At 46.2% G+C, this 25,579-nt stretch overlaps 1 protein-coding gene across 2 annotated transcripts in view; it reads left to right on the top strand.

The window, feature by feature from the left end:
• The first annotated feature begins 4,120 nt into the window (after nt 1-4,120).
• Nucleotides 4,121-25,579, top strand: part of LOC126354278 (uncharacterized) — an 81,631-nt gene continuing 60,172 nt past the window's right edge. The window contains exons 1-2 of one of the 2 annotated variants that reach the window (XM_050003819.1): nt 4,121-4,640; nt 12,628-12,723. In XM_050003819.1, coding sequence (XP_049859776.1) covers nt 4,333-4,640; nt 12,628-12,721 — 402 coding nt within the window. In that variant the 5' untranslated portion in view covers nt 4,121-4,332 and the 3' untranslated portion in view covers nt 12,722-12,723. The remainder of the gene's footprint in view (nt 4,641-12,627; nt 12,724-25,579) is intronic. The other variant, XM_050003820.1, reaches the window with a different exon arrangement.

The raw sequence follows: 25,579 nt of genomic DNA, 5'->3' as shown, positions 1-25,579 counted from the left end.
CAAGGGCTATGACTGCAGTGGATGATCGCTACCTACGGATTATGGCTTGGAGGAACGCTGGCAGCAACATCACCATGTTGAATAATTCTTTTTCAGCCATAGGACGTCGTGTTACGACTCAAACTGTGCGCTATCGGCTGCATGATGCTTAACCTCACTCCCGGAGTCCATGGCGAGGTCCATCTTTGCAACCACGACACCATGCAGCCTGGTACAGATGGACTCAACAACATGCCGAATGTACCGCCCAGTTTTGGCATCACATTCTCTTCGCCGATGAGTGTGGCGTATCCCTTCAAGCAGACAATCGTTGTAGACGTGTTTGGAAGCACCCCGGTCAGGCTTAACGCCTCAGACACACTGTCCAGCGAATGCAGCAAGGTGGAGGTTACCTGCTGTTTCGGGTTGGCATTATGTGGGGCCGACATACACGGCTGGTCGTCATGGAAGTCGCCGTAACAACTGTACGCTATGTGAATGCCATCCTCCGACAGATAGTGCAACAATATCGGCAGCATATTGGCGAGGCATTCGTCCTCATGGATGATGATTCCCGCACGTCATGTGAATGACTCTTCCTTCAGATTAACAACATTGCTTGACTAGAGCGTCCAGCATGTTCCCCGGACATGAACCCTAGCGAACATGCCTGGGATAGATAGAACAGGGCTGTTTATGGACGACGTGGGTCACCAACAACTCTGAGGGATCTACCCCGAATCGCCGTTGAGGAGTGGGACAATCTGGACCAAGAGTGACTTGATGAGCTTGTGGATAGCATGCCACGACGAATACAGGCGTGCATCAATCCAAGAGGATGTGGTACTGGGTATTACAGGTACCGGTGTGTACAGCAGTCTGGACCACGACCTCTGAAGTTCTCGCAGTATGGTGGTACACTATGCAATGCATGGTTTTCATGAGCAATAAAAAGAACGAAAATGATGCTTGTGTTTATCTCTATTCCAATATTCTATACAGGTTACGGAACTCTCGGAACCTAGGTGATGCAAAAGTTTTTTTGTTGTGTGTATGTAGGTTTCAAATGTTACCGTTGGTTTGGATTCGATTCTAATAAGAATAATCCTAATACTGAACTTTCACAGTACGTCAACGTTTATCCTGTCTTCCTTTTTATAACGATTCTATCCCAGACGCAACATATTTCTGCTGCTTTTCAAATTTCCCTATATTCGTCTGATCAGAAATCGTTACCTACTTGCCGCTTCACTTCCTTCATCCGAGATATGATGTACATCCAGACGTCCCTTGCCGGATATAAGAATAGTGAACTAAATCGAAATCCTTTACCAGTGGAGATATGATCTTGAAACTTTCAGGTACAAGCCAAATGTCCAACATATACACACTATTTGTATTTAATGCTACAGTGTCTATTTCTTCTCTACGCATTGCTGACTCTCCTTATCCTGGGGAAAGAAAGTGCCCTGAAACTCTGTCTTCATGTCCGTCGTAATTGACTAGGCCGTGGGCAATTTTCGGCCGCCATAAGTGATAATTTTATCCGTAAACTAAACTGTCTGGGATCAAACGGGATACAGAAGAATTTTCGTTGGGTAGTCAATGACGCTATCTCTAGATCACAAAAAGTTTATAGAAGCACGGGTATTCGTTTTACAATACGCGTAGTTATATGCCGGGTGTAAACGATAACTGTTTACAACGTACCACGGACATGTAGGTGTAGTCGAAAAGAACAAATTTACTTTTGTGGATCAAGCAGTGATTCAGCCTCAAATTCGGCTACAGTAGCCATCTAAGCTCCAGCGCAAGTGCGCTGCACGAGCTTTTGGCTAAAATCATCCTTTAATGGTAGTAATTCCTCGCTCTTCCACTTACAAAATGTAAGACTGACGTTTGTGTAAATTTTTTCTCAAAACATTGTGCATTTTAACAGCTTAAAATTAACAATTTAATTGTTTAGTTTCTCTGGCTTTCTTACAATGAAACTGCTATGCTTGTAAGAGTTAAGTTTAACCGAATAGTAAAAGTAATTACTCTTTACGTAACGTTTACAAATGTTTTTTCTTACATTACCTAATAGCCGAATAAGTCGGTGGCGTTAGAGAGCGAGAGGATATTTAAAATCTAGTCGTGCAGTGTTTGTATTTTACAGGGTCTGTACAGAATTGTGCAGACATTGTAAAGTACAGACATTGCACTACTGTGCTTCATACCAAAGGAGCTGCGCGGGGTAGCCGCGCGGTCTCAGGCGTCTTGTCACGGTCCGCGCGGCTCCCCCCGTCGTGGGTTCGAGTCCTCTCTCGGGCATGGGTGTGTCTGTTGTTGTCCACAGCGTAAGTTAGGTTAAGTAATGTGTAAGCTTAGGGACCGATGACCTAAGCACTTTCGGCCCATAAGACCTTACCACAAATTTACAATACCGAAGGAAGACAATCTGATGCGAATAAGAACGTCTCTCCCTAAGTGAGAATCAAATATTTTGCGTGCGAGGGCAATGGGACGTAGGTACTAGGTTTGAGTGGGTCCTAGAAGGGAGCTCGGATAGCCGAAGTTGTTTATGCGACCGACTGCGATAATTGTGAGTCCCGCTTCGACACAAATTTTCATTGTTGTTGTTGTGGTCTTCAGTCCTGAAACTGGTTTGATGCAGCTCTCCATGCCACTCTATCCTGTGCAAGCTTCTTCATCTCCCAGTACCTACTGGATCCTACATCCTTCTGAATCTGCTTAGTGTATTCATCTCTTGGTGTCCCTATACGGTTTTTACCCTCCACGCTGTCCTCCAGTACCATATTCGTGACCCCTTGATGCCTCAGAACATGTCCTACCAACCGATCAATTCTTCTAGTCAAGTTGTGTCACAAACTCCTCTTCTCCCCAATTCTATTCAACACCTCCTCATTAGTTATGTGATTTACCCATCTCATCTTCAGCATTCTTCTGTAGCACCACATTTCGAAAGCTTCTATTCTCTTCTTGTCTAAACTATTTATCGTCCATGTTTCACTTGCATACATGGCTGGACTTCAAACAAATACTTTCAGAAACGACTTCCTGACAAATCAGTACTCGATGTTAACAAATTTCTCTTCCTCAGAAACGCTTCCTTGCCATTGCCAGTCTACATTTTATATCCTTTCTACTTAGACCATCATCACTTATTTTGCTCCCCAAATAGCAGAACTCCTTTACTACTTTGAGGTTTGCCGATGACATTGTAATTCTGTCAGAGACAGCAATAGACTTAAAAGAGCATTTGAACGGAATGGAGAGTGTCTTGAAAGGAGGGTATTAGATGAACATCAACAAATTTTCATATGTATTACAAATTGAATAGCTGTTGTATAATTGTATTCATAGTTTGGAAATATATTTCACAATGATATTAAGGATCTCGCGTGGCGTACATGTGCTGCAGCTTAGGTTGCGTTTGTAAGTCAATTTGAGGCTGTCTCCCGGCTTGATAGACCTCCACCATCCTACATCTAACTGTTCGCCTGCACTTCCCACAGACCTCTGTGGTATGTGGTGAACAGTTACTGTTTAAACCCTGTAAAAGGTGTTTATACCGCGAATTTGCATAATTTTGTGTATCTAATTTGCGTGCGAGGCAACGGCCTTGCCGCAGTGGATACACCGGTTCCCGTGAGATCACCGAAGTTAAGCGCTGTCGGGAGTGGCAGCACTTGGATTGCTGACCATCCGGGCCGCCATGCGCTGTTGCCATTTTTCGCGGGGCTCTCAGGCGCGTGATGCCAATTTCGGAGCTACTCGACCGAATAGTAGCGGCTCCGGTCAAAGAAAACCATCAAAACGACCGGGAGAACAGTGTGCTGACCACACGCCTCTCCTATCCGCATCCTCAACTGAGGATGACACGGCGGTCGGATGGTCCCGATGGGTCACTTGTGGCCTCAAGACGGAGTGCTTTTAATTTATGTGCGAAATTGCGTGAAGTGCACTCAGTTCAGTGTTATAATAAAAAATTGTATTTTAGAGATGAAAGAAACTAAGGGTTATTATGTGTATGTACTTGACAGCGAGCAGTCACAACCGACAGCGAGTGGAGAACACTGTTCGTATTGATACATTAAGCTTCCTGACGATTATATTCCTGGAAGAGCGTTTCGTCATCCGAAGCTGCGAGAAGCTGACTTTCAAGGAGTTAGTCAGCCACCAGTGGCGGAAGTTTGCATCCGGTGATAACGTCACCGCACCTATCTGCGGCGACGTTTTTTCGGAGAACGAGAGATACGAGTGGGGACGCACACGTGGTCGCTCCGAGTCGCGTAAGCTGTGCGCCTGGCTCATCTGCGCCGGCCGAATCAAAGTGTGGGCGTAGCAGAGATGCAGCGGCTGGCGGCGTTGACGGCGCTGGTGTGGGTGGTCGCCACGTGCTGCAGTGCTGCCAACGTGGTGACGGTGAGGCAGCCCGACGCCGACTGCGTTCCGGTCGAGGAAATCGCGACGGCGGTGGAGGCGCAAGACAGTAGCGAAGAGCATCAGCCGACACCCGCCGTCCTATTGGCCAACGTGATTCGCGCGCGGCCTCGCTGCCCCCCGGGCTCCGCGTGGATCAAGGGCCGATGCCGCCGTGTCGTGAGGTGCAAGCCTGCCGGCGCCGGGGTCGCGACCACTGCTCTGCACAAAGATAGGTAAACTCATCGGACGCGGCGCGTTTCAAGTTCCTTCCTTCTACTAGGGTCATTCCGAAAATAATCACTCTTATTTTCCCGTGATGATGCCCGGTCCAGATTCTTCTGATGTAGTGCTAATTTTTGAATCTTCTAATGTACTCTTAGTTTCGTTGTCCTGCGGCAGGTGGACCAAAAAAAAGTGTGTGAAATCTTATGGGACTTAACTGCTAAGGTCATTGTTCCCTAAGCTTATACACTACCTAACCTAAATTATCCTAAGGACAAACACACACACCCATTCCCGAGGGAAGACTCGAACCTCCGCCGGGACCAGGCGCACAGTCCATGACTGCTGCACCCAAGACCGCTCGGCTAATCCCGCGCGGCGGCAGGTGGACATTTTGAGTAGTAAACCCTGGCTTGTCGTAGATGATGCAGTTATCTGAAATGAAATACTGTTTGACAAACGTTGTACAAATATTCAGTCATAACATTTCAAAGATGCGCAAATATTGGAAACTTACTTTAAATACTCAGGAGTGCAAAATATTGCACTTCTCAAAATGAAAAAGTACCCCAGTACTATTCTGTGACTACAGTACCAGTGAGGTAAAGTTGGATGTAACAGTTTGTAGGGATATAAAAAGGAACGATCGCATAGACTCAGTAGAAGGTAAAGCAGATAACAGACTTCGGTTCATCGGTAGAATACTAGGGAAATGCAGTCACTTCACAAAGGAGATTGATTACAAATCATTTGTGAGCTCATTTTAGATTAATGCTCACGTTTTTGAGACGCGTACCAAATGTGACTCACGGAGGACACTGAATGTGTACAACGAAGGCAACAAGAATTTTTCTCCACCATGGGACTAGATGTTGTGTTGTCCTTTGGTTCGTATCGTCATAATTGACCTTCCACTGTTGAGACGGTTGTACGGTCACGAACCGAAATCCAGTTTTCTTTAAAAAAGGGGAGGGGGGGGAAACAACGGCAGCAAGAACAGTCACAGCTTCGTTTGACCTACTGGAGTGCGTGACGGACATGCTGAAGCAAACTAAACTGACAAACGCCTCAAGATCGACGCAAACTATCCTGTGTAGACCTACTTAGTAATTTTCAGGAACCAAAATTAAATAATAAATAACAAAAGTGTACCAAAAACTCAACGGATCGCTCCTGCATGGATCGCAAAGGCAAGATTAGAAAAATCGCAGAGTGCACAGGAGTGTTTACGCCGTCGTTTTCCCGCACTCTATACTTGAATGGAACGGCAGAAAGCCTTAGGATGTGAAAAAAAAAAAAAACGGGAAGCACCCTCTGCCATGCTCTTCACAATGGTTTGAAGAGTTTTGATGTAGACGAAGATGTAAACAGCAGCAGCAAGAGAGCGTTGCAAAATGGCGTCTTTCATCGAAGAGCGTAGGAAACAGACGTGTGTCATTTAGTTCCTCACTGCGCAACAAATTACGCCAATTGTAATCTGTCGACGCTTGGTAAGTAAACATGGAGATGATACAGTAGATGTGAATGAAGTGAGGCGTTTCAGTAGAACTGAAAAATAGCGAAGACAAGGAATGCCCCGGTCGCTGCTGCTCAGCTGCCATCCCTCCTAACAAATGAGTCTCGATCAAATCATCCGCGATGATCTGTGGATTATTACGGCAGAGGAATCGTCTGCAAATCTGAATATCGACTGTACTGCCTATGACGAGATGTTACGCGAGCTCGGTGTGTTTCAGACGGGCCTTTCGGATATTTATGCAGATGTGGAATGGATATGTGTCAGGCCCTTCGGGTGTGTTGAGGCTTGAGACGACAGTTTTCTGAACACCATCCACGAGCAGAAATGCAAAAAACAATGTTTGGAAATGTGTTACGCATATCTTCTAACGAAGAATAGGTTCAAAAAACGGCCATCTGCAGACGAAGTGGTGTGTATAGCGTTCTGGGGTAGGCAGGGTATGGTTCTTTTGGATGTCTTGAAGCATAAAGTAACTGCCAATTCAGAAGGCTACAAGACGACACTAACTAGGCTGTAAGGACAAATTTCTAGAGTCAGGCCAGAGAAGAAGACACCATTCTGCTTGCAACAAGATAATGCAACGCCACACAACAGTTTCGTGACCGTGGAACTCTTGCCAAATTTGGCTCGGCTGTTCTACCGCATACATCGAACTGTTATAGTTCTCGGGATGAACGGAGTGGGCGAAAGGCTCTCCGCTGGAGGTAGGTGGAGAGTGTAATCTCGCCCCTCCCCCCTTCCTAATTCAAGTTATTATCCACAATAAGCAAAGTCTTTCATGGAAAAGTAGAGAGGAATGAAGATTACAATAAACTTTCTAGTTTACTTAGATTTTCGTGTAGAGTTCTTCTTGACTATGACTCTGATTCTTGAAGCTGAAATTCTCCCATTTTAGGTCATCATGGTTGAATTGATCTAAACACGAGGATCCCGTCTGGAACACACACGGAGGCCGGGTAACATCTCGTCTAAGGCAGTAAAGTCGATATTCAGATGTGCAGACGATTCCTCTGCCGTAATCCACCGATCATCACCGGTGGTTTGATCAAGACCCATTGTTCGGAAAGTAAGTTCCGATCGGTCGCGAAATGGAAACCACAGTGAAACCCAGAAACGTTTTATTTGCAGCGGTTAGGTACGCCTCCCACCTGCTTCTCTACATGGTCACCGCTCCAAGTTTTGTCGTAGTGTTGTATCAACTTTCCAATATCCTCGTCACAGAAAGTAGCCGCCTGTGCTTTCGGCCAGTTATCTGTACTGGTCTGCAGCTCGGTGTCTGTGGGAAAAGTATGTCTTCATAGCCAGCGGTTCATGTGAGCAGAGATGAGACTCAGGGGGAGCCAATTACGGACTGTATTGTGGGTGGTCAAACACTTCTCATCGGGAACGCTGCAGGAGCGTCTTCGTTGCCCCTGCAGTGTGCGGCCGAGAACTGGCATGAAGAAGGAACTGCTCGACAGTTGTGTTATGTGGGCTGCATTACACAGGCGAAATCTCTGACCAGGGCCTCGTACTTGGCGAGAGATGCTGTTCCCTATGCATCTTTACGTGCTCACTGTTCACTCAAAACTGAAAAGAGCGATGCGACACGATCGACGGGAATACTAGAGACACTGCCAACGCATCTGTGCAGAGCTTTACCGGGTTTTCGCATTGGTTTCCATTTCGCGACCGATCGAAACTTACTTTCTGGACAACCCCCGTAAATCCGAAGATTGTTGTGCAGAATTTTTGTGGTTACGTTAATATATTTTGCCACATTTTAGTACATCATCAGTCTTACGAATTTTCACATTAACATTGCGGAAATTAGATGGTTCGCCCAAAATACAGGAATACGTCTGATCACATCAGTGGCATGCTTGCTACTTCTTCACTCTACGAGTAATAACCAAATTTCAAAGGGTTTACAATTTTCTTGAGAAAGGAATTTCTGTTAATTTCGATTATTGTTTCATAAATGAATCCAGAAATAACCATACTAAACAGTACTAGATTGCGTAATTAACAATAGAAATTTTAAGAGTGCCAAATAATTCATAATTTCAAATGTTTCTAAAAAAGATAATTTTTACTGTACTATACCTCCACAACTGGCATGGACTCAGAGCGTGAGATGGCGGCAGGAACCAGGGCAGATGGTGTCGTGGAGACGGCGGCAGAGCGTTGGTCACGTGACGGTAACAGTTCACTCGCAGCTAAGCTGCGACGAAGATATCTACGTCAGCAGTTCGTCACCAACTCCCGGCTATGCCGCGCTCATGATCTTCTCGTAAGGCCCCTTAATATTTCGACAGAGTGGCCTTGTCACTTCGAAGACAGGCACTACCACATATTTTCAGCGCCGCCACATTCCTTAGCTAATACGGATGACGAGTACAGTCGTGTACTTCAGGGCCTTTGAAACTCCATGAAGGCTGGTTACTGTTCGGAAAACTGGGTCGTAATGGAGGAAGCGGGAGGTATGTCTAAAACGCTGCATCGGCTAGCTGCAGCTAACGCCCTTGAAACGGCAATGGACACTGGCTTTGGCCTATGCCCTTGTAGTACATTCCTAATTCAGAACATTCATACTACTTACACCTTTATGGTTCTATGAAGGATGAAAAACGTGCCCAAGAGTTATCTAGACGCAGGAACTATTGTGAAAGCTGCAATACAGTGGCTAGCCTCAGGTGGTTCGGGTTTTTACGAGACTGGATTGCACGCCCTTGTTCATCGTTGGCAAAAATGCGTAATGGATGTGTGGATGACAGTCGAAATCTGGTTCTGTTTAAATCTGTTGCGCTTTCTCTACCTGTTGTAGTTCCCATGAAAACAAATTGCAGACATTATTTTCGGAACGACCCATACGATATTAAACTTCTGTAACAGCTACTATGTTGGCTGTCAGACTATTGGTTTGTTTGTTTTACAATAGGCTATATATGCTGTCTACAATAATGCTTCTTCATTAAAAATAAATAACAACTCTATGATTAAATGTACATCAAACATTAGTACAGTATTACTATTCTGCTACTGCTGCTAATAATATCACCATCAATATTACACTAATGGCAGTTAAAATTTGCTATACCACGAAGTTGACGTGCTACAGACGCGAAATTTAATCGACAGGAAGATGATGCTGTGATATGCAAATGATTAGCTTCTCAGAGCATTCACCCAAGGGTGGCGCCAATGGCCTACAAGGTGCTGACAGGAGGAAAGTTTCCAATCTATTTCTCATACACAAACAGCAGTTGACCGGCGTTGACTGGTGAAACGTTGTTGTGATGCCTCGTGTAAGGAGGAAAAATGCGTACCATCACGTTTCCGAGTTTGGTAAACGTCGGAGTTAAGCCTATCGCGATTGTTGTGTGTCGTATCGCGCCATGCTGCTCGCGTTGGTCGAGATCCAATGACTGTTAGCAGAATATGGAATCGGTGAGTTCAGGAGGGTAATACGGAACGCCGTGCTGGATCCCAACGGCCTCGTATCACTAGCAGTCGAGATGACAGGCATCTTATCTGTATGGCTGTAACAGATCGTGCTGCCACGTCTCGATCCCTGAGTCAACAATGGGGACGTTTGCAAGACAATAATCATCTGCACGAACAGTTCGGCGACGTTTGCAGCACCATGGACTATCAACTCGGAGACCATGGCTGCCGTTACCATTGACGCTGAATCACAGACAGGAACGCCTGCGAAGGTGTACTCAACGATGAACGTGGGTGCACGAATGGCAAAACGTCATTTTTTCGGATGAATCCAGGTTCTGTTTATAGCATCATAATGGTCGCATCCGTGTTTGGCGACATCGCGGTGAACGCACATTGGAAGCGTGAATTTGTCATCGCCATACTGGCGTATCATCCAGCGTGATGATATGAGGTGCCATTGGTTACGCGTCTCGGTAACCTCCTGTTCGCATTGACGGCACATTGAACAAAGGACGTTACATTTCAGATGTGTAACGACCCGTGGCTCTATCCTTCATTCGATCCCTGTGAAACCCTACATTTCAGCAGGATAATGCACGACCGCATGTTGCAGGTCCTGTATGGGCCTTTCCGAATGCAGAAAATGTTCGACTGCTGCCCTGGCCAGCTCTTTCTCCAGATGTCTCACCAATGGAAAACGTCTGGTCAATGGTGGCCGAGCAACTGGCTCGTCACAATACGCCAGTCACTACTCTTGATGAATTGTGGTATCGTGATGAAGCTGCATGAGCAGCTGCACCTGTACAGCGTATCAAGGCCGTTATAACGGCTAGAAGTGGTTGTTCTGAGTACTGATTTCTCAGGATCTATGCACCCAAATGTCGTGAAAATATAATCACCTGTCAGTTCTAGTATAATACACTCCTGGAAATTGAAATAAGAACACCGTGAATTCATTGTCCCAGGAAGGGGAAACTTAATTGACACATTCCTGGGGTCAGATACATCACATGATCACACTGACAGAACCACAGGCACATAGACACAGGCAACAGAGCATGCACAATGTCGGCACTAGTACAGTGTATATCCACCTTTCGCAGCAATGCAGGCTGCTATTCTCCCAAGGAGACGATCGTAGAGATGCTGGACGTAGTCCTGTGGAACGGCTTGCCATGCCACTTCCACCTGGCGCCTCAGTTGGACCAGCGTTCGTGCTGGACGTGCAGACCGCGTGAGACGACGCTTCATCCAGTCCCAAACATGCTCAATGGGGGACAGATCCGGAGATCTTGCTGGCCAGGGTAGTTGACTTACACCTTCTAGAGCACGTTGGGTGGCACGGGATACATGCGGACGTGCATTGTCCTGTTGGAACATCAAGTTCCCTTGCCGGTCTAGGAATGGTAGAACGATGGGTTCGATGACGGTTTCGATGTACCGCGCACTATTCAGTGTCCCCTCGACGATCACCAGAGGTGTACGGCCAGTGTAGGAGATCGCTCCCCACACCATGATGCCGGGTGTTGGCTCTGTGTGCCTCGGTCGTATGCAGTCCTGATTGTGGCGCTCACCTGCACGGCGCCAAACACGCATCCGACCATCATTGGCACCAAGGCAGAAGCGACTCTCATCGCTGAAGACGACACGTCTCCATTCGTCCCTCCATTCACGCCTGTCGCGAAACCACTGGAGACGGGCTGCACGATGTTGAGGCGTGAGCGGAAGACGGCCTAACGGTGTGCGGGACCGTAGCCCAGCTTCGTGGAGACGGTTGTGAATGGTCCTCGCCGATACCCCAGGAGCAACAGTGTCCCTAATTTGGTGGGAAGTGGCGGTGCGGTCCCCTACGGCACTGAGTAGGATCCTACGGTCTTGGCGTGCATCCGTGCGTCGCTGCGGTCCGGTCCCAGGTCGACGGGCACGTGCACCTTCCGCCGACCACTGGCGACAACATCGATGTACTGTGGAGACCTCACGCCCCACGTGTTGAGCTAATCGGCGGTACGTCCACCCGGCCTCCCGCATGCCCACTATACGCTCTCGCTCAAAGTCCGTGAACTGCACATACGGTTCACGTTCACGCTGTCGCGGCATGCTACCAGTGTTAAAGACTGCGATGGAGCTCCGTATGCCACGGCAAACTGGCTGACACTGACGGCGGCGGTGCACAAATGCTGCGCAGCTAGCGCCATTCGACGGGCCAACACCGCGGTTCCTGGTGTGTCCGCTGTGCCGTGCGTGTGATCATTGCTTGTACAGCCCTCTCGCAGTGTCCGGAGCAAGTATGGTGGGTCTGACACACCGGTGTCAATGTGTTCTTTTTTCCATTTCCAGGAGTGTATATTTGTCCAATGAATACCCGCTTATTATCTGCATTTCTTCTTGGTGAAGCAATTTTAATGGCCAGTAGTGGAGTTGGTCGATTACGCAATGCGCATCTGATTTCTCTCGCGCGATACCCATTCGAGTCAAAGGTAAGTTAACCTGAATGTGGGCTAACCGAGCTGACAAACTTTCTATCCGAAGATAACATGGGTCGCATGAAGTACAAAGTACCACTTCAAGCTGCGCAGGCTGTTGACAGCTGTCAGTCTGAAAGTACAAGTAAGTGTTAGTACCATTTTCCTTCCTCCGGACCAACACATCGATGAAGGGAAGGCAGTGAAAATATGCAGAGCTTTATAGAAGATATTAAATCCACCCCCCCCCCCCCCCCCCTACACACACCAAATATTGTCTTCACTACGGGGGTGGAAGAAAAGGAATTACCAAGAGTCAGTAAACACAGGTTGGAGCCATCGATTCTGTTTCTCCCAAAAGCTGAGACCTTCAGGGAAATGGCATAGTACACGCCTTGCTGCAAGGGAGAATCTGACTTCGCCGCAGTCTTAGACGTTGCGACCGAGATAGTCAGACTTCCCGTTTTATAAATTCCGTAGAGCAAACTGTTCTAGCTGTGGCGCATGTGTTTGACGCATAGCAAGCTCCATTTACAGTAATGTATTTTCGCCTCATTATTAGCTATACCGTTTGCTGTTCTGCTCAAGGTCGTACTGGAGGTGGTTTGCTGTTACCTTCCTACGACCTTTCAACTCGTTCGCTGCTGCACAGAGCTGGCGGTACCCTCCCAGGAGCCGGTAATGGTAACAACAATAAATTATTACTGGTAACAATACATTTTTATATACGTCATTACAAACACCTTAAAAAGTTTTTAAATCATTCGCATATTTACGAACGTACGTTACCTGATCAAAGTATCCGGACACCCTATGTAATGCGGAATTGACCACTAAATGTCACAAGAGGCGTACCGACCAGTATGAAATGAGACAGAGAGTGCTCGTTTGCCACTAGAGAAACAGTAACTGCAGAGTGCGTTGGTCAGGAGAGCTCAGTGACTTTGGACGTAGACTACTCACTGGACGCCAGCTGAGTGACAAATGCATCAGGGGCTTTACTATCCTTCTAAATCTTCCCAAATCTACTTTCGGTTACATGACTGTGAAGCAGAATCGTGAAGGAGTGAAGGAACAACCACAACTACACAGAGACCACGCAGACGCCATGTACTGATGCACACGGACTGTCAAGCACTGAAGAGGATAGTTGTAAGAAATCACATGAAATCAGTAGAAGAAATCAGTCATGAGTTCCACCACCAGTCCAGCTAGCTTAAAAAGAATGCAGTAGAATGGCCAAACAGCTCCTCGTAAGCAGAACATATCTGTAGTCGCTGTTAAGCGACACTTGGGGTGGTGTAAAGGGAGACGCCACTGGACAGAGAAGGACTGGAAATGAGTGACTTTGAGTGTTGGATCATGCAATATCCTTTGATAATCCTAATGAAGTGTACGGGTTTTACGAATGCTTGGTGAACTTTACTTGCCGTCATGTGTGGTGCCAACACGGAAGCACGGAGGAGGTGGTGTTAAGGTATGGGGTTGTGTTTCGTGATTGGCGTGTTGTCCCCTCATGGAGCTTAAGAAAACGCTAAGTGTGGAAAGATATGAACACATTTTACTGGAATGTGTACCGCGTACTGTAGAGGAACAGTGGATGATTTGTTTGTATCAGCATGACAGCGCACCCTTTCGTAAAGCAGCTTCTATGAGGCAATGTTTCGTTGACAATAACAGTGCTGGAAAGGACTGAGCTTCCCAAAGTGCAGACCCCAACCCAATGGAACACTCGTGGGATGTGTTAGAGCGCCAACTTCGCTGCAGGCCCACCGATCGAACTTCGTTACCTTCTCTGGTTTCTGCTCTTGAGGAAGAACTGGCTACCGTTCCTCCATAGACATTTGGACACGCCATTTTACGTGTACTCAGCTGGTTTCAAGACTTCATAAAAGCACCCCATCTTAATGTCCTTTATTAGGTATCCGAATGCTTTTGATCAGATAATGTATGTGGGCTTAGTTTCAAGTAGAGCAGGGAATGAAACAATAAGGTTTACGAACAACAAGCTTTTCTGTGAAATAAAAACCAATCAACAACCAAAAAAAGGAAATCTTCTGTTAAATCCATATCGTGCCACATTTGTAAATCAAAATCTGGGTGATATTCTGTAGCGCATTGCTCCACCTCGTGCAGCATAACATCCTTGTAACCTTCTTGACATTTTGTCCTCAAAGTTGTCGAGACGGTGCTACACTAGCGTGTCTTCCCTCCTCCCTCCATATCCCTCTGGGCTCATTCAGTGTGTGAAGAGTGTTCCTGCGACAGTGCACTGCAAGTTTCAGCTCACCCCAAGCAGACTGGACCAGTTTCATGTCTGCAGATACAGTAGGCCATCCCATTCGGTTGAATTTTGCTCACTGTCGAAAACGCTCGTGCGCAATCGTCGCAGAGATGTTGACAGTAGAAGCGCCCCCAACCCCCTCAAATTATCCTCGACAGTAATGAGACGCTTCCGACATGAATTGCGGCTTTATTTGACTAACCAAGTTCATGGTGAATCTGTGGGAATGCATACACAAGACACACTTTGGTAACTGGTCGTCTCTACGCCCTTCCACGACTGTTATCATGTGTTAAAAAATCTGAAATTCGTCGGTGAAGAGAACGCAACGCAGGTGAATCGGGGTTTAGTTCAACACATTCCTTGGTCCACCTTGTTCATGCCCCAAAGTTCCGGGAAATTTCTACTGTTGATCGCAATGATCGCTTACAGGCTAACTGACCGCGAGTAGACGGTAACGTACTGTCTGGGCAGAGACACCTCTCCCAGATTCCTTCACACAGGCTCCTCGTAGCCTTGCTTATTTCTCTTTGGGATACCTTCGAGCCAAAATTAGTAAATAGCGGTGATCAACTGGTATTGTTAACCACGGACGACCAGAGTGACACACGCCAAATCGGTGGTGAACTTGCTATGCAGCTGCCTCTTTCTACTGTAAAGTGGCAATGAGCGCACACTGACCCTCGAGCCATATTGGACTGAGCAGTGTACTGCAGCCGTGTTGTTCACGATTCAAGAAACAGCATGCTCGACAACTGAACTGAGAATTTATGCCTTCTTCTAATTCCTTTAGAAAGCTGCAAGTTGTAACGATTTCGTGCGATAAAAAAGTTCTATGGTAGTAGAGATTAGCCTACCAACGAAAAAATGTTGACCAGGTGGAAGAAGGACTCGAGTTCTGAGGGTCCCGTAAAAACTTAATTACGTATAGAGACAGTTCAATCCACTCCGGGAATGGAGGATTTCGACGATTTTTGCCTGTTCTAGACATTGGCTAGATATCGGTCACAGTGATTCCAAGACTTGGGAGAATGTTGTAATTTCCAGTTTCAAGTTGAATTGTTGTTGTGATCTTCAGTCCTGAAACTGGTTTGGTGCAGCTCTCCATGCTACTCTATCCTGTGCAAGCTTCTTCATCTCGCAGTACTTACTGCAACCTACATTCTTCTGAATCTGCTTAGTGTATTCATCTCTTGGTCTCCCTCTACGATTTTTACCCTCCACAGTGCCCTCCAATACTAAATTGGTGAACCCTTGATGCCTCAGAACATGTCCTACCAACCGATCCCTTCTTCTGGTCAAGTTGTGCCACAAACTTCTCTTCTCCCCAATCAGATTCAATACTTCCACATTAGTTATGTGATCTACCCATCTAATCTTCAGCATTCTTCTGTAGCACCACATTTCGAAAGCTTCTATTCTCTTCTTGTCCAAATTATTTATCGTCCATGAATAAGAAATCGCAAAGCAAATAGTTGTTTCGTGTGATACAATTACTAATTAACAATTTTCAAATTTTTTATTTTAGGTGTACTGTGTAACCTTTCTTCTTGCCAAACTTAATGATTCTACGTCAACGTGAAGTACCCTATAGGTTGTAATGAGTGAGTCTGCGAGTATCAGAATATGTGACATAAATGACCGTAACTTTTGGTTGCATTGATTTAAAAGCGTATCGTGTTTACATTACCAAAGGACTGTAGCCCTCAGCGTGTATCATAAATTTCAGCCTGATACGTCTACCCGTTCCTGAGAAAAGGGGGCTTAACAGACTGATAGAGAGACAGATAGTCTGATCACAAATGAGCAAAAAAATATTTTTTTCGTGTGAATTAATTACAAGTCAGCAATTTTCAGATGTTTTCTTATACACTCCTGGAAATGGAAAAAAGAACACATTGACACCGGTGTGTCAGACCCACCATACTTGCTCCGGACACTGCGAGAGGGCTGTACAAGCAATGATCACACCCACAGCACAGCGGACACACCAGGAACCGCGGTGTTGGACGTCGAATGGCGCTAGCTGCGCAGCATTTGTGCACCGCCGCCGTCAGTGTCAGCCAGTTTGCCGTGGCATACGGAGCTCCATCGCAGTCTTTAACACTGGTAGCATGCTGCGACAGCGTGGACGTGAACCGTATGTGCAGTTGACGGACTTTGAGCGAGGGCGTATAGTGGGCATGCGGGAGGCCGGGTGGACGTACCGCCGAATTGCTCAACACGTGGGGCGTGACGTCTCCACAGTACATCGATGTTGTCGCCAGTGGTCGGCGGAAGGTGCACGTGCCCGTCGACCTGGGACCGGACCGCAGCGACGCACGGATGCACGCCAAGACCGTAGGATCCTACGCAGTGCCGTAGGGGACCGCACCGTCACTTCCCACCAAATTAGGGACACTGTTGCTCCTGGGGTATCGGCGAGGACCATTCGCAACCGTCTCCATGAAGCTGGGCTACGGTCCCGCACACCGTTAGGCCGTCTTCCGCTCACGCCCCAACATCGTGCAGCCCGCCTCCAGTGGTGTCGCGACAGGCGTGAATGGAGGGACGAATGGAGACGTGTCGTCTTCAGCGATGAGAGTCGCTTCTGCCTTGGTGCCAATGATGGTCGTATGCGTGTTTGGCGCGGTGCAGGTGAGCGCCACAATCAGGACTTCATACGACCGAGGCACACAGGGCCAACACCCGGCATCATGGTGTGGGGAGCGATCTCCTACACTGGCCGTACACCTCTGGTGATCGTCGAGGGGACACTAAATAGTGCACGGTACATCCAAACCGTCAACGAACCCATCGTTCTACCATTCCTAGACCGGCAAGGGAACTTGCTGTTCCAACAGGAAAATGCACGTCCGCATGTATCCCGTGCCACCCAACGTGCTCTAGAAGGTGTAAGTCAACTACCCTGGCCAGCAAGATCTCCGGATCTGTCCCCCATTGAGCATGTTTGGGACTGGATGAAGCGTCGTCTCACGCGGTCTGCACGTCCAGCACGAACGCTGGTCCAACTGAGGCGCCAGGTGGAAATGGCATGGTAAGCCGTTCCACAGGACTACATCCAGCATCTCTACGATCGTCTCCATGGGAGAATAGCAGCCTGCATTGCTGCGAAAAGTGGATATACACTGTACTAGTGCCGACATTGTGCATGCTCTGTTGCCTGTGTCTATGTGCCTGTGGTTCTGTCAGTGTGATCATGTGATGTAGCTGACCCCAGGAATGTGTCAATAAAGTTTCCCCTTCCTGGAACAATGAATTTACGGTGTTCTTATTTCAGTTTCCAGGAGTGTATTTTTACGGTGAAACCTTTCTTTTAGCCACATTTCATGATTCTAGACCATGAGGAAATGCCCTATAGGTTTTGATGCGTGAGTTTGCGAGTATCGGACTATATGACGTAGATGGCCGCATCTTTTGATTGCTCTGACTTAGCAGCTAACGTTTATTACACAGCCATGGGGTCATAGACTTCAGAATGTGGCATAAAATTGAGCTTGATACGTCTATCGGGCCTTCCTGGGGAGAAGGGTTTTGAACAGTCGGTTAGGCAGACAGACAGTCGGAAACACGGACATCAAAATGACGTTATGTATGATCCTTTTTTATGGGCTGAGGTACGGAATCATAAAGAAAACTTAAAATCATGGAGCTAGTGTAAAATATTTTGAGCAGTTTACTAGTGGAACTGAACTGTCTTACTCTATGTCGAATGCACTTAACAAATACAGTGTACAGCAAGTTAAAATCTGCGTGATGGAGACTGGGGAGGACCACTCGACAAATTTAAGCTTTCTGACGCTCCATGCTGGAAGCTCAGACAGGGTGTCCGGGAAGCGCTGACTGGCAAATACGGGAATGAGGTTTGGAACCCGGTTCTTAACTTGTCACAGAATATCAGTTGTGCTGCAGTTCACCTGTTTTCGTTGTGTGTGCTGTAGTTTTCGTTCGCCATTCGTCATAGTTAGATGGGCACTAAAGACATACCTACAGCACAAGTAACCGCGTCATGTGCAACTGCGTGTTATTCGAGACTGAATGAAATAGGAAGACAATAATACTTTTAATAAATTAATCACTACGAATACAGCCCAAAAGAAATTTACGAGCAACGCAGATCAAGCAAAAGGGAAGGAATTGAACCAGATGTAGATTGTAAACAGAATAAGTGTATATCTGGTAAACGAACAAACCAAACACGCTCAAAAGAGAGAGAGAGAGAGAGAGAGAGAGAGAGAGAGAGAGAGAGAGAGAGAGAGAGAGAGAGAGAAGAGAGAGATAGAGAGAGAGAAAGGCGCAACACGAAGGAATTATACGAAAGAGACGGAAATTGGTGTTATGTGATGTACATGTGCAGACAAAAAAATGACTACCATTAAAGAAAAATTGGATGATTTATTCATGACAAAGAGCTTCACAAATTAGGTATGTGAATAACGCCTTGGTACATCTCGGGCCCTTATGCAAAGAGTATTTGGGCTTTGAATTGACTGACAAATTGTTGGATAGCCTCCTGAAGGATATTGTGCCAAATTTTGTCCAATTGGGGCTTTAGATCGTAAAAAAAACCTAGCTGGTTGGCGAGCCCTGGTCAGAGGGGCTCAGTTCGAGGCGGGACGCATCACTGAAGACAACTGTACTCCAGCCAATGAAATTCCAGGCCGAAGACTTGTCTGGAAGTGCCACGGATTGCGGTGGGATATTTACCTGACTGTCGCTTGCCATTTGGGCTGACAACCATGCATGATGGTCTGGGATGCCATTTATTTTCATGACAGGAACCGGTTGGGTGTCATCTCTGGCATCCTTACATCACATTGCTACTTTGGAGATATTTTATGACCCATTTCGTTGGCCTTCGTCGCAAGCCATCCTGGGTTCATCTTTCAGCGACATAATGTTCGCCCGCACACAGCAGTCAGAGTTTGTACTACTTGTTTTTGTGCTCGCCAAAGACTATCTTAGCAAGGTTGCCGGATCTCTCCCCAGTTGGGAACATTTGGGGTATTATGGGCAGGGTCTCCAGCCAGCACGGGATTCCGATGATCTAAGGCACCAGCTGGCCAGAATGTGGCACAATATCCCTCAGAACGACATCCAGCAACACAGTCAATCAATGCCGAGCCGATAACTGCTTGCCTAAGGGCCAGAGGTGGACCAACGCGTTATTCACTTGTTCGCTTTGTGGAGCTCGTTGTCTTGAATGAATCATTTCTTTGTACGTGTATATCACACTTACCGACTTCCGTTCCATTTGGATAACTCCGTCAAGCGGCGTCTTTTTTTCTTAGAGTGTATTCTGTATTTAAGTTTGGTAAAATGTATATTGCTAGTAATGGAAGACGCACAAATGAAGGATGAATCTTACCACATAGTACCCACTCTTTAAAGCGCACTTATAGAATATGGTTTCCACCTTTCTGCAAAAAGGCGGCGTCCACATCATATAACTGAACTGCAAATGCCGAAAGAAAGGGGATGAATATTTTACAGCGCAAGCTTAAAACGTATATGTTGCTCTCTGTGAATAAACGAAATCATTTTAGGTTTCCATATATCATCCGGTAAAAACTGAGCCCTTATAGCAGTGGTGGCCAAGAATTCAGCTTCCGAAACGTGTCCTGGCATGAGTGCTATAGCACTTCCCCTACCGCCCCCCCCCTCTCCACACATTGTGGTAAGGGTGGGGGGGGGGCGGTGGGGGGGAGGGGGGGTGAGAGGAAATTGCGAACAGTGTACGACTTCGTCTTATATTTCACATTTCGCAGCAACATATGCCACGAACGAAACAAATTTTCAATATTATTTAATAATTTTTAACGCACTGAAGACAATTTTTATCTGGTAGAAACTGTCGGGGTATGGACAGACTTTCGCACTCATGGTGCCATGGAACTGTGATGTATTTAGCTTCATAGTCGAAAAAGGATCTTCCACACAAATAGGTTGGTCGAAATATTGTAGCACCTTTGCAGCCTCATTATGGAGACGTGGAAGCTCTACTCAAGGGAAGCAATATAGAAATCCTGGATACCTTTAATATAAAAGGATTTGTCAATAATATGAGAACTACCTTGCAGGTCATTCAGTTACATCTGCACATGCACAGGTGCACTTGCAACTCAAATGGCGAACCGTGTCGAAAACAGCTCGAAAACAGATGTAAGATTGACAGTGACCTCAAAACGTTTAGAAAACTATCCTTGTAATACTTTCAAGGCTACAACGAATTCGTCAGAACTCATGTTGTCTTTAACAGCGGTGAGCTGTACTGGTGCTTGTCAGAAAGTACCCCTTCTAAAACGTTATTTTCTTTTTAATCGCATCTTCTTCAAATCAGAAAGACGTTGGTTCTGAAGTTACAGTGTCTTACTGTGGACATTGTGCCACTGCGTCCACTTAAAATGCGAGGTCTGCAGTCCATTCCGCATGTTCTACTTCTCATTCCTGCATTCGTTTTTCCCTCGTAAATGCAACAATAGCTAGTTGCAAACCTGAAAATCGTTCCAGGTACGCCCTTTGACTGAACCAGAGTACTTCGCGGTAATATATAAAATCTCCATACTCTTCGATCAGTGCTACCAAAAACTGTTGCAAATGACAGTGCACTAAGGCATGTAACTTCAGAAATTTTATTATTCATACCACCATTTCCTTCGCAAGCTGCATGCCTGCAAATTAAGCAGAAAGTGCTTCAAAACAATGACTCCTGCCTGTCAATTGTTGTAATTTTTTGATCTTTCACTGACAGCTAAATCTTTAAATTCTTTCTGCATGGTATTATTATACCTTTTATAGTAGATTTGCATCACCCGTCGCTTATACGACCGTATCATATATACTGAGAACCCTCATCTCTCTCTTCTTTGCCATTCCTTTTTAAAGATTTGTCAGTATAGATGGCTAGACTGCCTGTGATTTTTTTTTTTTTTTTTGTTCAAGCTGCCTCTTGACCTGTGACTGTATCTCATACCACGAACAACAGCGAAGAGTAAAGAGCCCTGACACTACGACCATGCCGAACTGAAGAGAGTTGTGGCGACTGATGAACGCTACAGCGGAATATTAAATGAAATACGGTGCTGTACCGAGTACTTCCGGGAAGGAACGACCAAAGCCGACAGGCAGGACCTTGGTCCGCATGCGGCCCGCACATCCAGCACACGCGAAGCTTGGCACGCTGTGGCCGACCCTGCGTTATACGACCATTTTGTCGTCCGTCCCTCTCTCTGTCCGACTGTCAATAAATCTTTTTCTTAAGAACGGTTAGAGGTATCAAGCGGAGATGTATGTAACATATTGCTGTCAACCGTCTCTTGGCGGTGTGAAAAATTTAGGCTTCCAAGTCAATTCAGCCAGAAGACAGGGCCTGTTACGTCACATATTTCGATACTCACAAACTCACACATCAAAAACCTATAGATGAACTACCTATATACATATCACGACTGTTGATCTGGCGGTAAAGTGCGTGCCAGGACATGAAGAAATCGCGGGTGTTCCTCGGATTTTCCAGTCTTCGTTTTAACCTAGCTTTCATCGGTCAACGATATGTGGAGTCGCCAGAAACAACACGTGATTCGGATTCCACGTTAAACTGCAGGTCCCCTTCCCCCTGTCGGATAACTAGCGTAGGCTAGGAACGGCAAGTCGCCGAAGTGGCCTTCAACCAACTTGGACGATGCCACAGGAAATTATTAGCTATATGCGTAACTATGTTTGTATGGAAGCGACAGAGTGCGAGTCCTATTCGCATTTATCCACTTTATTAAGGCATTCCCTGCTTTTCTCCCATACTTTGATTTCTATTTTCAATAACATTCGAAAGATGAAAAATGTGCAAGTTTATAAAATTAATAAATTTGGCACTTGTGCGATACATTGAAAGGTTTAAAAATGAAATGTTTTAAAATTCCAAAATTTATGGAAGTCTCAATAAGAAAAGTGAACTTATACACTGAAGCGCCAAAGAAACTGGTATAGGCACGCCTATTCAAATAAAGATATACGTAAACAGGTAGAATACAGCGCTGCGGTCGAAAGCGCCTATATAACACCACAAGTGTGTGGCGCTGTTGTTAGATCGGCTAATGCTGCTACAATGGCAGGTTATAAAGATTTGAGTGAGTTTCAACGTGATGCTATAGTCGGCGCACGAGCGATGAGACACAGCATCTCCGAGGTAGCGATGAAATGGAGATCTTCCCGTCCGAGCATTTCACGAGGGTACCGTGAAGATCAGGAATCATGTAAAACACCAAATCTCTGACATCGCCGCGGTCGGGGAAAGCTCCTGCAAGATCGGGACCAATGACGAATAAAGAGAATCGCTCAACGTGACAGAAATGCGACGTTTCCGCAAATTCCTGCAGATTTCAATGCTGGGCCATCAACAAGTGTCAGCGTGCGAGCCATTAACGACACAAAGCTTCACGCCTGTCTGGGTTCGTTAACAACGATTGTACTGTTGATGACTGGAAACATGTTGCCTGGTAGGACGAGTCTCGTTTGAGATTGTATTGAGGGAATGGACGCGAGCGGATATGGAGACAAACTCATGAATCCATGGACCCTGCATGTCAGCAAGGGACTGTTCAAGCTCGTGGACGCTCTGTAATGGTGTTGGGTGTGTGCAGTTGGAGTGCTATGGGACCACTGATACGTCTAGATATAACTCTGACAGATGACACGTACGTAAGCTTCGTGTCTGATCAATGATTGGAAAAGAGCACAGGTAGTCCCTGTCTTCAAGAAGGGTCGTCGAGCAGATGCGCAAAACTGTAGGCCTATATCTCTGACCTCGATCTGTTGCAGAATTTTAGAACATGTTTTTTGCTCACGAATCATGTCATTTCTGGAAACCCAGAATCTACTCTGTAGGAATCAACATGGATTCCGGAAACAGCGATCGTATGAGACCCATCTCGCTTTATTTGTTCATGAGACCCAGAAAATATTAGATACAGGCTCCCAGGTAGGTGCCATTTTCCTTGCCTTCCGGAAGGCGTTCGCTACAGTTCCACACTGTCACCTGATAAACAAAGTAAGAGCCTACGGAATATCAGACCAGCTCTGTGGCTGGATTGAAGAGTTTTTAGCAAACAGAACACATCATGTTGTTCTCAATGGAGAGACGTCTACAGACGTTAAAGTAACCTCAGGTGTGCCACAGGGGAGTGTTATGGAACCATTGCTTTTGACAATATATATAAATGACCTAGTAGATAGCGTCGGAAGTTCCATGTGGCTTTTCGCGGATGATGATGTAGTATACAAAGAAGTTGCAGCTTTAAAAAATTGCAACGAAATCCAAGAAGATCTGCAGAGGATACAGCACTTGGCCATTATCATAGACAAATGTAATGTATTGCGAATACATAGAAAGAAGAATCCTTTATGTATGATTATATGATAGCGGAACAAACACTGGTAGCAGTTACTTCTGTAAAATATCTGGGAATATGAGTGCGGAACGATTTGAAGTGGAATGATCATATAAAATTAATTGCTGGTAAGGCGGGTGCCCGGTTGAGATTCATTGGGAGAGTCCTTAGAAAATGTAGTCCATCAACAAAGGAGGTGGGTTACAAAACACTCGTTTGACCTAAACGTGAGTATTGCTCATCAGTGTGGGATCCATACCAGGTCGGGTTGACAGAGGAGATAGAGAAGATCAAAAGAAGAGCGGCGCGTTTCGTCACAGGGTTATTTGGTAAGAGTAATAGCGTTACGGATATGTTTAGCAAACTCAAGTGTCAGACTCTGCAAGAGAGGCGCTCTGCATTGCGGTGCAGCTTGCTGTCCAGGTTTCGAGAAGGTGCGTTTGTGGATGAGGTATGGAAAATATTGCTTCCCCCTACTTATACCTCCAGAGGAGATCACGAATGCAAAATTAGAGAGATTTGAGCGCGCACGGAGTCTTTCCGGCAGTCGTTCTTCCCGCGAACCATACGCGACTGGAACAGGAAAGGGAGATAATGACAGTGGCACGTAAAGTACCCTCTGCCACACACCGTTGGGTGGCTTGCGGAGTATAAATGTAGATGTAGATGTAGATGAACTCCATCCATTCATGTCCGTTGCGCATTCCGACGGCATTGGCCACTTCCAGCAGGACAATGCGGCACCCCACACATCCAGAATTGCTACAGAGTGCCTCAAGTACACTCTTCTGAGTTATTATGGAGCATATCTGGGATGCCTTGCAAAGTGCTGGTTTGAAGAGATTTCCACCCCCTCGCACTCTTACAGATTGATGGGCAGCCCTGCAGGATTCATGGTCTCAGTCCCCTCCAGCATTACATCAGACATTATTCGAGCCCATGCCACATCGTATTGCTGCACTACTGCGTGCTCGCGGGGGCCCTACACGATATTAGGCAGGTGTACCAGTTTCTTCGGCTCTTCAGTGTAGAAAGTGAGCGGTAAGTGATGAGGGATTTTGTCTTACAGTATTTCTGAAGGGAAATGGTACAGAAAATATGGTATGAACGCTGACAGGAGAGGCAGAAATGTGCGGAGAATAGTAACCTATCATGGAAAGGTAGATGGGTATTCTGGTGAAACTGGAAGCATTAAAAATGTGGGAAGATGTGATGATGTAGCAGGAGGTGGTCAAGCTTCGTTTTGATAGGGTGTGGAAATGTGCATACGAAGGCGGGATGTGTTGGTACAACCACGGCGGTAATTCCTAACATTACCCCTTATTTTCGAAACGCACTCGGTGAAGATGGCTTGGGTAACAAATCTAGGTTTCAGTGCCTTCTGACGAGAATTTCGCAGTCAGTAACAGGGAGGGCACGGCGGACTATTAGTTCTGTGTCGCCACTGATCGCTGAAGATTATTCCAGAATTGCGTTAATGCCCTCGGCTGTCAAGGGACGGTCCGCCACCTGTTGCTTGTCGCAGTTCCAGAGGGACGGATTGCGTCAGCGAGCAACAAGTGGCCCGTACACACGCGCATCGCAGTTCATGTTGTCATATCGCATCCCGGCAGGAACAGGGACAACTCAAAAATGCAATACTTGAGAAAAATAACCTGATGTATTCTATAAAACTTATATTGAAATAGTATAAGCATCCTTTCAATTTCAAATGAGCATTCTTGGCAATAAATTCGCTTATGTTCTATACTACAGTAATATGGACATGTAGTTCTGTTCTCGTCGAATGTGAGGTTTCATCAGGATATTATTAATTAGTTCTTTGAATTGTGTCACTTTTTTTGCTTTTTCAAAAGCTTTTTTGTTTTTTTTA

The sequence above is a fragment of the Schistocerca gregaria genome, chromosome 3 (genome assembly GCF_023897955.1).
Source record: "Schistocerca gregaria isolate iqSchGreg1 chromosome 3, iqSchGreg1.2, whole genome shotgun sequence".
NCBI lineage: Eukaryota > Metazoa > Arthropoda > Insecta > Orthoptera > Acrididae > Schistocerca > Schistocerca gregaria.
The sequence above is the reverse complement of the archived record's forward strand: the minus strand, read 5'-3'. Positions and strand labels throughout refer to the sequence as shown.